The 13,198-nt window shown below is 31.8% G+C and overlaps 1 protein-coding gene across 1 annotated transcript; it reads left to right on the top strand.

Moving 5' to 3' along the window:
* The first annotated feature begins 5,636 nt into the window (after nt 1–5,636).
* Nucleotides 5,637–10,655, top strand: LOC107443817 (myeloid differentiation primary response protein MyD88). The gene is made up of 5 exons (XM_087159388.1): nt 5,637–5,718; nt 6,133–6,207; nt 7,334–7,508; nt 7,672–7,763; nt 10,281–10,655. The coding sequence occupies exons 2-5, from the start codon at nt 6,147–6,149 to the stop codon at nt 10,589–10,591; spliced, it is 639 nt and encodes a 212-aa protein (XP_087015514.1). The 5' UTR covers nt 5,637–5,718; nt 6,133–6,146; the 3' UTR covers nt 10,592–10,655.
* The last annotated feature ends 2,543 nt before the right edge of the window (nt 10,656–13,198 follow it).

Genomic DNA, 13,198 nt, shown 5'->3' with positions numbered 1-13,198 from the left:
CTTTAGATAAAATTATAATATATTATAGTTTTAAATGTAAATAAAATACCGTATTTCACAGATCTTGAATTATACAAATTTTAGATCTAAGCAGCATTTTAAAGCTAAGTATCAGATTCAGTTTAAAATCAAACAAATAAGCACTCCCCGTTATGAAAAAGAAACGTTTTATTCTTAAGTATCATTAGTGAAAATTTTAACTCTGATATAAATACTCATATTTTTAGTCTTTTATTCAAAAATTACTTATTCCTATTGATTCCATTGATAAAATTTAGTATTTCCGTCACCGACTACATAGAAAAGAACACTTGCCCACTATAGAAGCTTGAAAATGTGGATCGAAGAGTCCCGAAACTGCTGAAAGAGTGTGAAATACGAAAAGGGAGCAGAACGGCCGAATACCGCTACCACATCGTTCTCCATATTCACCCAGATGTTGTGGAAAACTTCGCTTCACACAAATAAGCTTCGACGTCCCCGTAGTGTGCAGTCTGCTTCCAATGATTTAAAAATTGGATTGTGGGATGCAGATAACTGATTTGCTAACTATGCATAAAGATCTCTGCTTTGCTTTTTGATGGCTCTGTCACCAAATGAAATAGCTCGTTTTTGTGAATTATAAAAATAGCTGACTTGTTTTCCGATATTTAGCCAATGTTACAGATGATAATTGACGATCGAAATGGGCTGCAGGTGGCGTAGAGCAGAACTCTTTTCCTATGGCAACACTTCACATGCTTTCCCCATTAGCGTGTGGAAAGTCATAGAGGAAGGAAGTACGTTAGTTTCTCTCCGGATTTTCATATAGATTAAAATCTTTTAACCAGAAAAACTATATGGAACTGAAAACTACATTAAACATAGTTCTAAAGAAAAGTATCATGGAAATTTTAAGAATTATTTTTATTATATAAAAAGGAAAAATATTAAGAAAAGGGAAAATATCGTAGTACATTCCTATACAACTGAAAAAAGGAGGAGAGGGAAGGGAGAAGGGCCTCTCCCCAAACCGGTCTCTCCCCAGATGGCGTATTCGAGTGTTGCGATCGCGAATTATGAATCTGAGGCCACGGTTGGAAAATTGAAAAATTTATTTTCTAACGCTAGAAAAATCCCTGCTTCTACAGGCTCATTAAATTTGTAAAAGAGTTATTACATACATTTAACTTTTAATAAAAGTTTTAAAATTTAGCCCTCATTATATCTTTCGTCCCGCAGTGGACTGATCGTTAAGACACGGTTCCCAGCAGATCACCGAAGTGTGCGGTCAGTGTGCTGGTGGGTGACCATTTGGATCAATCTGCCTAGGGACCGAGGGTGTGCGGTATCGGTCCTCGCTAAACTGTTCTACCACAACTTGAGAAAGCCACCAACATATGGTCCTTCTAACTGATTATCCCCTCCGCAGAGGATCAAAATTGTGATGGCATGTCTTCGGATCATCCTCCGGGATGTTTCCCAGACCGTCGCCAATAGTCCAATGTGCAACTCTAGTGCGACGTAAATTAACAACAACAACAACAACAACAACAAACTGATAAATGCTCTTTTTTCAAGCCAATATAGTCCCGCAGTGGACTGATCGCTAAGACACGGTTCCCAGCAGATCACCGAAGCCAAGCATCACTGGCTGCGGTCAGTGTGCGGGTGGGTGACCACTTAGATCAGTCTGCGTAGGAACCGAGGGTGTGCGGTATGGGTCCTCGCTAAACTGTTCTACCGTGAAGTGCTTGACTTCGCGTGCAGGTCGTTGGGTTACCGAAGCGGGGGTGCCATCCCCTCTGCAGAGGATCAAAATTGTGATGGCATGTCTTTGGATCATCCTCAGGGATGTTTCCCAGACCGTCGCCAATAGTCCATTGTGCAGTTCCAGTGCGACGTAAATGAACTACAACAACTACATTATAACTTTCATGTAATAAAACTAGATATGTTTGAAAGACAGCAATATGGAGTGTATTAAAATTGCAGAACTATTTACAGCCAATGTCATGTAGTGCATTACATTTGAAATAAACATACAGAAAATTAACAGTTCTTTCATTTGATAACAATATGCTTCTATAAAATGAATACTCAGTTTTTAAAAAATTAAATGCTAGCATAACTTTCAACTATTACACTTTGAGCTCAAATGATATGATAGCAGAATTCGCAGAGTCAATCTGCTTTGCCATCTTCGTAAATTCAAATTTATTTGAGACACTGACACAGTAATATTACAGACTATTACTGTAAAACTTACTCTTAACATAGCAAGTGTAGAGCAAAATTAGAACATATAAGGTAGATAAGTATTTTACGCAAATAGAGGTTGTTAAAAATATTGTTATTTAAATTGAAATTTTTTAAAGACTTTTTATTAAATGGAATAACTTAAATTTAGAAAACGGAATGTATAAACAAGCAATTAGAGTCTTCAGAAACTCAGAATTTATTTTTTAAAATTGTCTTATCTTTTAAATTTTTTATTCTTTATAATTCCAGCTAATTATAAAGAACATTATTTAGAATTTTCGAAAGTCTTCACTAGACTTTTGCTTACATCCCTGAAGATCGATTAATTTTGTTAAGGATCTGAAACAAATAATAACTGAGTAAAATTTAGAAATTAAATGTAATTTTTCTGTTTTATTCTTTCAGTAATATTTTAGGCTTGTTTTTTAAATCTGAGATTACAAATATTCTTCAGGTGCCGGGATAATTATTTTTAAAGTCAGATATGAAAAAAAAAAATCTACAAATGTTCTGATAAACTATAGCACCCGCTACTGCGCTAGATGATTTCTGCTACCGGGCTTATTATAGAGAGCATAAGCTAATTTCGCCAATTCGCAGGAACAATGACAGATTCCGGTGGTCACCAGCTACTGATAATACAATTCCTAAGTGTAATCAAGTACGATAATATCGCGATCATTTATGATAACAATACGTATCGAATACGATAATATCGCGATAATTTTCAACAACTTATCATAAAGGAAAGTTCGAGAATATTATACACATTATTATAATCATTCAACACGATATTATTGTAAGTACTGATGAATTTTATTTCGGTAACAAGAATAATGACCAATGTAAAAACAATAAAAATTAATTAAATTGAAAAAAAATTCCGTGTTATACTCTTAAATATCGATATTTTTTGACAATGCATTGTAATAGTCAAATTCGAAACTGCCATCAAGCTGTCGCCAACATAAACATTGGTTATAGAACCTTATGTTCGTGTTGCCGACAACTTGAGAAAGCCGCCAACATATGGTCCTTCTAACTGATAAATACCCTTTTTTCAAGCCAATGTAGTCCCGCAGTGGACTGATCGCTAAGACATGGTTCCCAGCAGATCACCGAAGCCAAGCATCACTGGCTGCGGTCAGTGTGCGGGTGGGTGACCACTTAGATCAGTCTGCGTAGGGATCGAGGGTGTGCGGTATGGGTCCTCGCTAAACTGTTCTACCGTGAAGTGCTTGACTTCGCGTGCAGGTCGTTGGGCTACCGAAGAAGGGGTGCCATCCACTCTGCAGAGGATCAGAATTGTGATGGCATGTCATCGGATCATCCTCAGGGATGTTTCCCAGACCGTCGCAAATAGCCCATTGTGCGGCTCTAATGCGACGTAAATGAACTACTACAACAACAAAATCAAGCTAATATGGCAAAGGTTTTATTTCTACCTTTTTAAGAAAAATTTCTTGCTGTGATAAGATACGGTATGATCAAAAAATTGAAAAGAAAAAAAAAAGTATCGAGAAAACGTTAATAAAAAATTTAAGGTGGCAAATATTGGCCCTAAAGTTAGGAAAAGAATTGCAAAGGCGATAGTTATAATTTATCATTGCACTTCCATTTCCTGGCATTACAGGAAAAACGGAAGTGTATGAATGAACAGATTTTTTTTAATGATTATTTTCCCTATCGGAACCAAACTTAAATGTTTTGTTTTTCCTTTTACAAATGTAGAAGTCCCTGTTCTTTAGTAAGTACTTTCTGTGTGCATAGTTATTATTTGTTGTGAGAATTTACTACTTTGAGAATTAAATTGATTATTAATTAAGGATCGCATTAGCCAAAAATCAAAGGTAGCAAAAATCATGATTTTTTTAATAAGAAAAATTAATTTTTTCGATTTAAATTAGATTTTTTTTATTTAAATAAGATTGTTTTGAACCTTTTTCTTTCACCAACCTAAGCATCTGATAAAATTTAACAATATTTCGCATTATTTAATAACAATATAGTGGCTAAAATAGTAAATAATTGGATCTAAAATGCATAAATTATTATTTATATATATTGCAACCCATTAACTGAAAAAAAAATAATTTTAATAAAGTTTGAGGAAAGGGAGATAATTTGTCAATCAGATATTTAAATGAAGAGTAAATAAATTTTGGGTAAGAAAATATTACTGAAAAAAACCTCCAATTATTTTCAGTTACTCTGGGTAGAACAAAACTTTCTTCATTATTGGCGTGCAATTACTATAGATAAAATAAGTCTTAAATGCACTTGTATTTAAATAAATGAGACTAAATGGGTACAGTTAAAATATATTTTTATTACCATTAAATTATTTTGCAAGTAGTTAATGGAAAATTTTAATTTGAAAGTGTCAGGCTGCTTGAAACCAATTTCAGTCTAGTAGTCTAATCTTAAATAAAATCTGCCTGTTTAAGTTAATTATTTTTTAAAAAAAATCATAAATGATAAAAATCAACAACTTTTTTAAAATAATCAAGTGATTTAAATCTCAGGTCTAATAATGATTTGAATGAAGTGATTTAATTTCCAGGCCTGATGTCTGTAATCTCATTGCTTAATATAAACAAGTTGTACTATCCAAAATTTTAATTTGTAGGGTTTATAAACTTACATTATTTTAAATCTAAACAAATGTCTTAGCAATCGTTTATAAGTATTGTTACAGGTTTATTATAAAATCAATTTCTATTCATCCGTATTTCAGATCAAAGTGTTTTAAATAACATATTTTATTATAATTTATTACTAATAATATATTTAATTATTATAATCGCGATAAATGTATTCCACACTAATTTACATTTTGCACATTAATTTAAAATTACATCTATATTTTTGCAGTAGAGAAAAGACTATAATTTAGTGATAAAATACAACTTTTTTTATCGCTCAGCACTTGAAATAAACTTTTTTTTTTTAATTTTTAGCCAATATTAATCGCATTTATTGCAGCAAACTTATGCTGGGCCGCCATATCCTGGTTGGTAGGGCACTGGGCCCATGTCCAAGAGTTCGTGGGTTCGATCCCCACCGACTGAAGACTCCCCGTGTAGTAAATGGTGACTAATGCACGTTAAATCTGTCGAGTCGCAAAGTCCTCCATGTTCCCATAGCAAATCAATACCTCTGGGGGTACTGATCCAGGAGTTTCCTTGTCTTCTAGATTGGTTCAAAATTACAAGGCTACGGAGTTGAACATTAGTAGTCGTAAACCCAAAATTGAATCGGCTGTTCAGTGACGAATATAAAATAAAATAACAAGCTTATGCTGTTTTAAAAACTTTAAGAACTTTCTGCATTTCTATGTTATACTGTGTAACTTTGCAAATACAATTCTTAAGAAAATTATTTTGCAGGTAAATTTATTATTGGAGATAGAAAATATAGATTTGAATGTAGCTCTTACTGATTCGACTTTAAAAAACTCTCTGGAAGTATTTGAAGGTAAACTATCGAAGGAGAAATGCTAATGATAACAGAGCGACATTCATTCATGTTCGTGGGCCTAGCTGATATTGTAATTTCTAAGAGAACGAAATGAAAGAGACGATAAATATCAGAGGTGAGGGGATCATCTCTTTAAAATAAGTTTGTGGAATATTTTGGGGTAACAGACAAGTCAATATACCTGGAGGAGTTCTCCTGAAAGCCATACTATAACTTCCCCGACACATGTAAACTACCCATAATACTCAGAGGAATGGATCATTGAACTAACAGTCTGAAATTGGTGAAGATCTTTGCATGTCTTCTCCAAGCCGAGTGGAAAATGATCGTTATTTTAAATTTTTTTTTTTTTTTTTTTATTAAATGATCGAATAATTTCTTAAAACCATGACTCAATTTAAATTTTTTTAGCTACATCTAGCAGCATGACTGATGTACGTTTGAATGATTTCGAAATTTTGACAAAAGATGACTCAAAAACGGGAAGTTAGTATTTTTTTTTAAAAATTCTTCTTTTAAAATGAATTATAATTTCAACCCTAATTTCGTGCAAAATACGGAATTTATAATGATTATCAATTTTTACTAAAAAATGGGTAAATGTAGAATGGCGTAATATAGGGAGGCAAAAATGCCAAAATAAATAAATAATAGGATTTACAATTCTTTTTTCCTTCAATATAATTTCTAATATTTCTAAATTTGATACATTTACTTATACCATAAAATAAAATTTGGGGATTTTGAACTATTCACTTTATTTCCTAATTATGAAATGTAATGGATTGCATTTCGGACAGTAGAAGCGCCCTTTTAATTTAAAGAGGTACCCGAACTAGGCTTTTCAATTGTTAAAATCTAATAAATAACCAGTAAGCATTACTGTACTAAAAATTAGTTCTAAAATTTAGCAGAACTTTCATTAAGGAGCATTCTATTTTTAAAAAATAGTTTATTTAATTACTTATTTTTAATTCTTTTTTGTTCCGAACAACGTTTTGGAACATATACTACTCTTATCAACCACGTAGTTACAAGAAAATAGTGCTGGAAAATAGAAATCGAAGCATTACTTACGAAGAAAATATCAGAAAAACTTAAGAATCAAGTTTTATTTTTCTATATTTGGGAATAAAGATAATATTTCTTAATTCTGAATTGAAATGGACTGGACATCAGGAGTTCACGTTCAATTCAAAAAATTTAACACCAGAACTAGACTTTTCATATATTAAAAATGTATGAATAAATACTATAAGCATTACTGCAATACTAATTAATTCTGAAATGCAATGCAATTTTTGTCTAAGAGCATTCTATTTTAAAAACAACTCTTTTAAAAAAGTGTTTTCGATGACGAGCAACGTTTAAAAACATGTACAATTTTAATCGACCCCCTAATTACATGAAAATAGCAACAACAACAAAAAAAAAACTTCCAGAATCTATCTAGATTTTAAAAAATATTATTTGTCAAAATATTTCTATAAAGAAAACGCTCAGAAACATTGGTTCAACATTGAACAATGATATAGTAACTTAAATCGTAATGCTTTTACTTGTTATGATAATTTGCTTATGAATAATGTTGACTTTTAAACGCTTTTTTTAGTATGCACTTTGTATGATGCCTTTGTTTGCTACTCTGATGAAGATATTGACTTCGTTTTGCTTTTAGCAAAATACTTAGAAACTGATGAAGTCGGTTTCAAGCTTTATTTTAGACATCGAGATGAATTAGCAGGGCATTCAGAACATGCAACAAATTTGAAGATAATGGAAGAAAGGTAATTATTTCTTCGAGAGATTCTACATTTTAATGCGTCAATTGAACTTTTGAGCTAAACTATTAGATAGTATTAAATAGTTAATTATGAAATATTTATTATGCAGTTATTATTACATATCAATTTAAACTGACACTTGTAAACCCTCAGTTTTTTCTAACAGGTGCAAACGTGTAATAGTTGTTGTATCTCCAAGTTTTTTGAAATGTCCTGTTGATGAAGCACAAGCTGGTTATGCTGCTGTTACTGGATTGAGTAAAATCATCCAATTATACTAGTCATACTATCTAAAATATGTTATCACAATAACTGTTTTTGCTTTGGAATGCTTAAAGTTAATCAAAGTATAAAGTGATTAATATTTCACACATTGCTTTAGAATGACTTATATAGAGCTGCCAAAGTATAAATATTGATATTTCATGCTTTGCCTAGTTATTCTATTGAAATACTAAGGTATTTAAAAGAATATCGGCATTTCATTCATTGAAGGTAACGTATCTATTAAAATACAATGTGTATGGTACCGGAAAAGTATGAAACGCCAGGGTTCTGTAGAATACCTAGGCATTGTATATTATGCCGGACGTTTATAGACAAAATATGAAAGATTGGAATCGTTACATACTTTTAATACGTATTGTAATAACACTTCAATAGAATGATAAATGCTATTTAGGCAAAATATAAAATTTCTCCTCATACGGCTATTATATAACTGATTTGCATCACTCGAAAATACAAATGTTATTCTGAAACAATAATGAGAGTGCATTAAAAAATTAATTCAAAATACATGAAGAAAAATGAAAGCCGTACAAAACTAAATTTATGCTTTTCTTAGAAAGGGAAACAAAATTTTCATGGAAAAAAATTAATTAAAAGGGACCTGCTTGTTGACCGTCCTGCATGATAGGCTTGAATGGCATTTTGAATAAAATTTAAATAATTCGTAACGAATCAGAGAAGTGTTTCATATTTTGCTAGCTCCTCATTTATCTCTCTATTGAATGCTTAGGCAATGTGTGAAATATGAATAATTGTAGAGTATAGGATGGCTAAAGTGTTCGTTGGGAAAATTTTCAATTCTTCAATTCAATTATTAATTCTAACTATCGACGATCAGTAAGTAACTCCATTCTCTAACTCTCACGCATAGCTCAAAAACTCCAGAAACATTAATTTCATTGATTTAGAACCAAAAGTTATAAAACTTTACAATGCCTTTCATTGCAAAAATCATATTATTTCATGTCAATCTGATATATGAAGCATAATCGCATAAAAAGATAAGATGTAGGATAATTGTAGGATAATATGCATAAAAAAATCAAAAAGTTCATTAACTTTTAAAAAGAAAATGAGTAATGCGCATGTGCAAACGTCTTTGAGCATACCTGTGATAGAGGGTTTTAAGCAACTAGAAAGTAAGAGCTGGAAGCCTTCTTGTAGATACGAGTCAGAATTAGCAACCATATCGGCTTTCTGAATCACGGATCTTTTTTCACGATGCCAATTTGTTCGCCTTCTAAATGTATAGCAGCCTTTAGATTGAATGGAACCTTTAGAAAGACTGAACAGTTTTCGGCAGCTTGTTCAGCCGTTTGCTCTTCCTGCTTAGCCATTCAAGGATCAAGAGAATTGGGAGTGCCTCAGAGGAGATTAAATAAAGAGCCGTGAAGGGTAAAGGCCTGGTTTCTTAGGACAGGACGCCGTCAGCTGGAAATCAGCGCTAACCTCTGATTGGTCCATTTGTGAGTTTGATAGTATACGTCATCGAACGCTCATCTGGAACTACAACTGCCGTCCAACTCAACTGCAGTTGGATTACAACGTGACGTTAACCACAGAAGCAATGGCGGACAACATCCAACAGCACATTGAAATCAGCCAAGATTTTGATTTTGACATTAAACATAGCTTCTTATTAAACATAGCACTCCTCATTTAACTCAGCTATAATGCGTTTTTTCTTGGACAAAGTCATTATTTGTTCTCTAAAACACTGGTCGACAATAAAAAAATCAATACAAATTCAAAATAAATATTTGTTTACGTTATTAACGCATGCGCAATGAGAGATAATGTCTGCGTTGGACCGACTGCTCACGCTGAGCTAACAAAAAAGTATTTTTTTGGCGTCAGATCTACGTCAACTTTCCGCTGACGCCCAGATAAGGCGTTAGTTCTAAGAAACCAGGCCTTGAGCTAACAAACCAGTATTTTGTTGGCGTCAGCGTGACGTTGACGTCCCGCTGACGCCCAGATAAGGCGCTTGTCCTAAGAAACCAGACCTTTAGATTGAGACATTCAATATAATTTTCTTGATTCAAATTTAATGGCAATCAAACTGAAGAAAACAAAAAGAAACTAATTACATATGGCAAAAACAGGGTTTTTCAAAATATGCGAAAAAATATCTGAATGGAAAATTCCCCGCAAAGTTAGTTTATTTTTATGTTATTAATTACTTAAATTATATTATTAATTAAATTATGAAATTAATTATGTTATTAATCACTTGACTAGATTCGAATGCGAAATATTTTAACCACTGCAGGCTCTTGAAGACATTTGTTGCAATTCTAAATCCATCACTGACTTAATGGAACGAGTTTTTTTTTCACTTTCTGATAATAAACTGGTGGATGTTAAAATGGTATTTTAAAATTTTAAACTTACATTTAGAAATAATCTGTTATAACAGTCATTGTTAATTAATTTAATAAAATTAAACCCTGGTACTATTAACTCAATGTTTGTATTTTTTAGACGAAAGGTATCGCAAACTTATTCCTATTCTATATAAGCCCTGTGAGATGCCTAAGATGTTCAGATTCTTTACCAAAATTGATTTTACTAACGGAATCTGGAAAGGTGAACTGGACAAATTAGTAGCATCCTTGCGAGACGGTCATGGCACATCTTCGTTTACGTCGCCAGAAGATCCTCCACTTCACAATCCATTACCGCAGTTTGGTCCAAGAAATAATTTTCTGCCCCCGACTCGTATATCAGGAAATTTATTTCTTGCTGATTTAAGAATGGTTGACTATCAGACTCCTGAAAGTTACAAATGTTGAGAAAATATATATGTAATCAAAACTGCTTTTTTTTAATTAAAATTCTTTTCGTATTCGTACTTTTGTATTTGTATTTGTATTATATAATATTTCACTCCATTTTCGTTTTTGAAATTAAACGTTATCATTAATATACACACAGGATAATCCTTAATGACCATCTCTTATGTAGGGGAGAGGGGGCTAGTTTGGGACAAGGGGCTATTGTAGACAAATGGAATATTTCTGTTATTTATTAGTCAAAAAAAAAAAAAAAAAAAAAAAAACTCTGCAAATTATGACAGATTGGCAAAACTGCATTACATTTTCTTGAATAGTTTCAAGACAAAACTCTAAATGATTTTGCAGCAAATACTAAATAAAAAAGGTTTTCATGCCTATTTTTATTCATCGTTTTTAAGAATAGGAGTAATTATGTTATGAATAAATATGCTTGTTATATATTTCAAGATATGTCTTTCGTCAAGTTCGCTTCGTTTTAAGACATGTCATTAATTAATTAACGGATAATGAGGTAGAAAGAACTAATGATTGACTACGCGGGGCTAGTGTGGAGGAGTCATTATTAAATCTGAGTCTTTTAGAGGTAATGAATTTACGTCACTGTAATGATGAAAGCTTTGCTGCTTCCTTCATTAACCGTATCGTTGATAGTGGAATGTATGAATGTTCATTTTGGCCAATATTGAATTGAATAAAAACAATAACGTTGAGTTTCCAGGAAATAATGTGCAAATCATTGAATGTAAATTTAGGTTTTATTAATCATAACTTAAGATTTCTATAGTGGCCACTTCATCAATAAAATAAGAAATCCCTTAAAGGGATGAAAAAAGAATAATACTCTCTATTGAGAGATCATAAAGGCAGAACAACATTTCTGACCGTTAGAAAATTAAGACTGGGAGTCCCCGAAGGGGTCCCAGCCTTTCCAATTTAGAAATTCAAAGTGAATATATTTATTCTCAACGGACAGAGAAAGAGTATGGGTAGGAGATCCAAAATTTGGCGATTTATCATAATATATCATAGCCAAAAACAAAGCCAACTAGCATGTCCACATGGGTTAAAAAGAACACCTTGGCGATCACGAGTCGCCAACAAATTTAAGTGAATTATTATAACCATGCAACCGAAACATTTAGCCGTTGGAAAATTAAAATAAAAAGTTATAAATAGATTTTTGTTTTCGATTAGAGGCGACAGTAAATTTATATGTCTGCATAATAATGAAATAAAAAGAAAGTATCCGTTACATTGATCTGGAAGAGAAGAAATAAATATTTTATGTTCGCTTAAAAAGATTAAGTTTTTGATTTATTTTAAAAGTAATTCTATTAATAAAAATAAGCTTAAGTAATGAAGGATATTTTAAAAGATAGAAAATAAATATGTGTATGCCAATTCTGGCATCACAGTCACTGTTAAAAGCAATTTTCTTTTTTAGTCTACCTCTTAAACGGTTAAAGGTTGTGTGAAGCACAGTTCTCATATAATAATATTTTCTTTGAAATATAACGCATGAAGGTGATCTAACTTATATATGTTGAGAAAAAATAAATATAATTAAAAGTCTTTTTTGTTGAAAATTATCCTCAATAATTTAACTTTTTAGGTTTTCAACTTAACATTACATTGTTGACTTTGAATTTAATGTTGTTGTTTTGGGGTTTTCTACTCAACCTTATATTTTATTTTGATGCGCTAAAGTATAGGGCATAAAATTTTGAAATTATTAAAGAGTGTAGAGAAATAGAAAAAAAAATACTATGGTTGAAAAAAGTTTAACATTTGATAATTAATTCGAGAATTATTAGCACTTAAACAGCGCAACAAAAATACCACGAGGGCTGTTCTGCAGGCTGAAGGAATGCAGTTTTATTGCAATTTTAACTGCTTTTTTCTTGGATTTTTTCTCACTTTTTTTGCTTTGCTCTTGTTTTACTGCGAAAAAACTACAAAACTTAGAGATTATGAAGGTTTGTTGAAAAATGTACAAAAAGTATGGATAAATGAAAAAATTTTTTATAATAGATTGTTAGCTCGAGAACTATCAACTGTTAAACTTGTTAAAAATACCATATAGGCTGATCTACTACCTTCTGAAATGCAACTGCAGTGTGGAAATTGGACAATCTGAAATCACCATTTCTATTTATGACAGTGATTTTATACGTGTTTTTTTCGAAACGTTTAAGAAATAGTTCATTTTATTTTCACGGCGTTTGTTTTTCATTAATAAAAGGAAATTACGCTATTTAAAGGACATATACGTGTTTCTCACAAACTTTTAATATAAAAATTTGATGCATATATTCTACTTCGTGTTCCAGATCAAAAAAATTTTTTTTCTCACAAAATCGAGTCTTCCTAGAGAAACTTTTTCTCATTTATTCATGGCTTTACTTGAAATGCCAAAATAATACTTTGTTTGAATATCACAAAAACAATTGCACAACACATAAACTCGTACTTTTATCTTTTGTTCGTATTGTAGCTCTTTTAAGTTATCAGAAAGAGCTTCATTAGCTTTTTTTCGTTTGGTAGATCAGACATTAATATGGCTTCTGTCAATTCTGATATTCACTCTCGTGTGTTCACTTCACT

This window comes from Parasteatoda tepidariorum, chromosome 3, assembly GCF_982258835.1.
Source record: "Parasteatoda tepidariorum strain Cologne lab strain chromosome 3, Ptep-v5.0, whole genome shotgun sequence".
Classification (NCBI taxonomy): Eukaryota; Metazoa; Arthropoda; class Arachnida; order Araneae; family Theridiidae; genus Parasteatoda; species Parasteatoda tepidariorum.
This window is presented reverse-complemented; position numbering and strand designations above follow the sequence as displayed.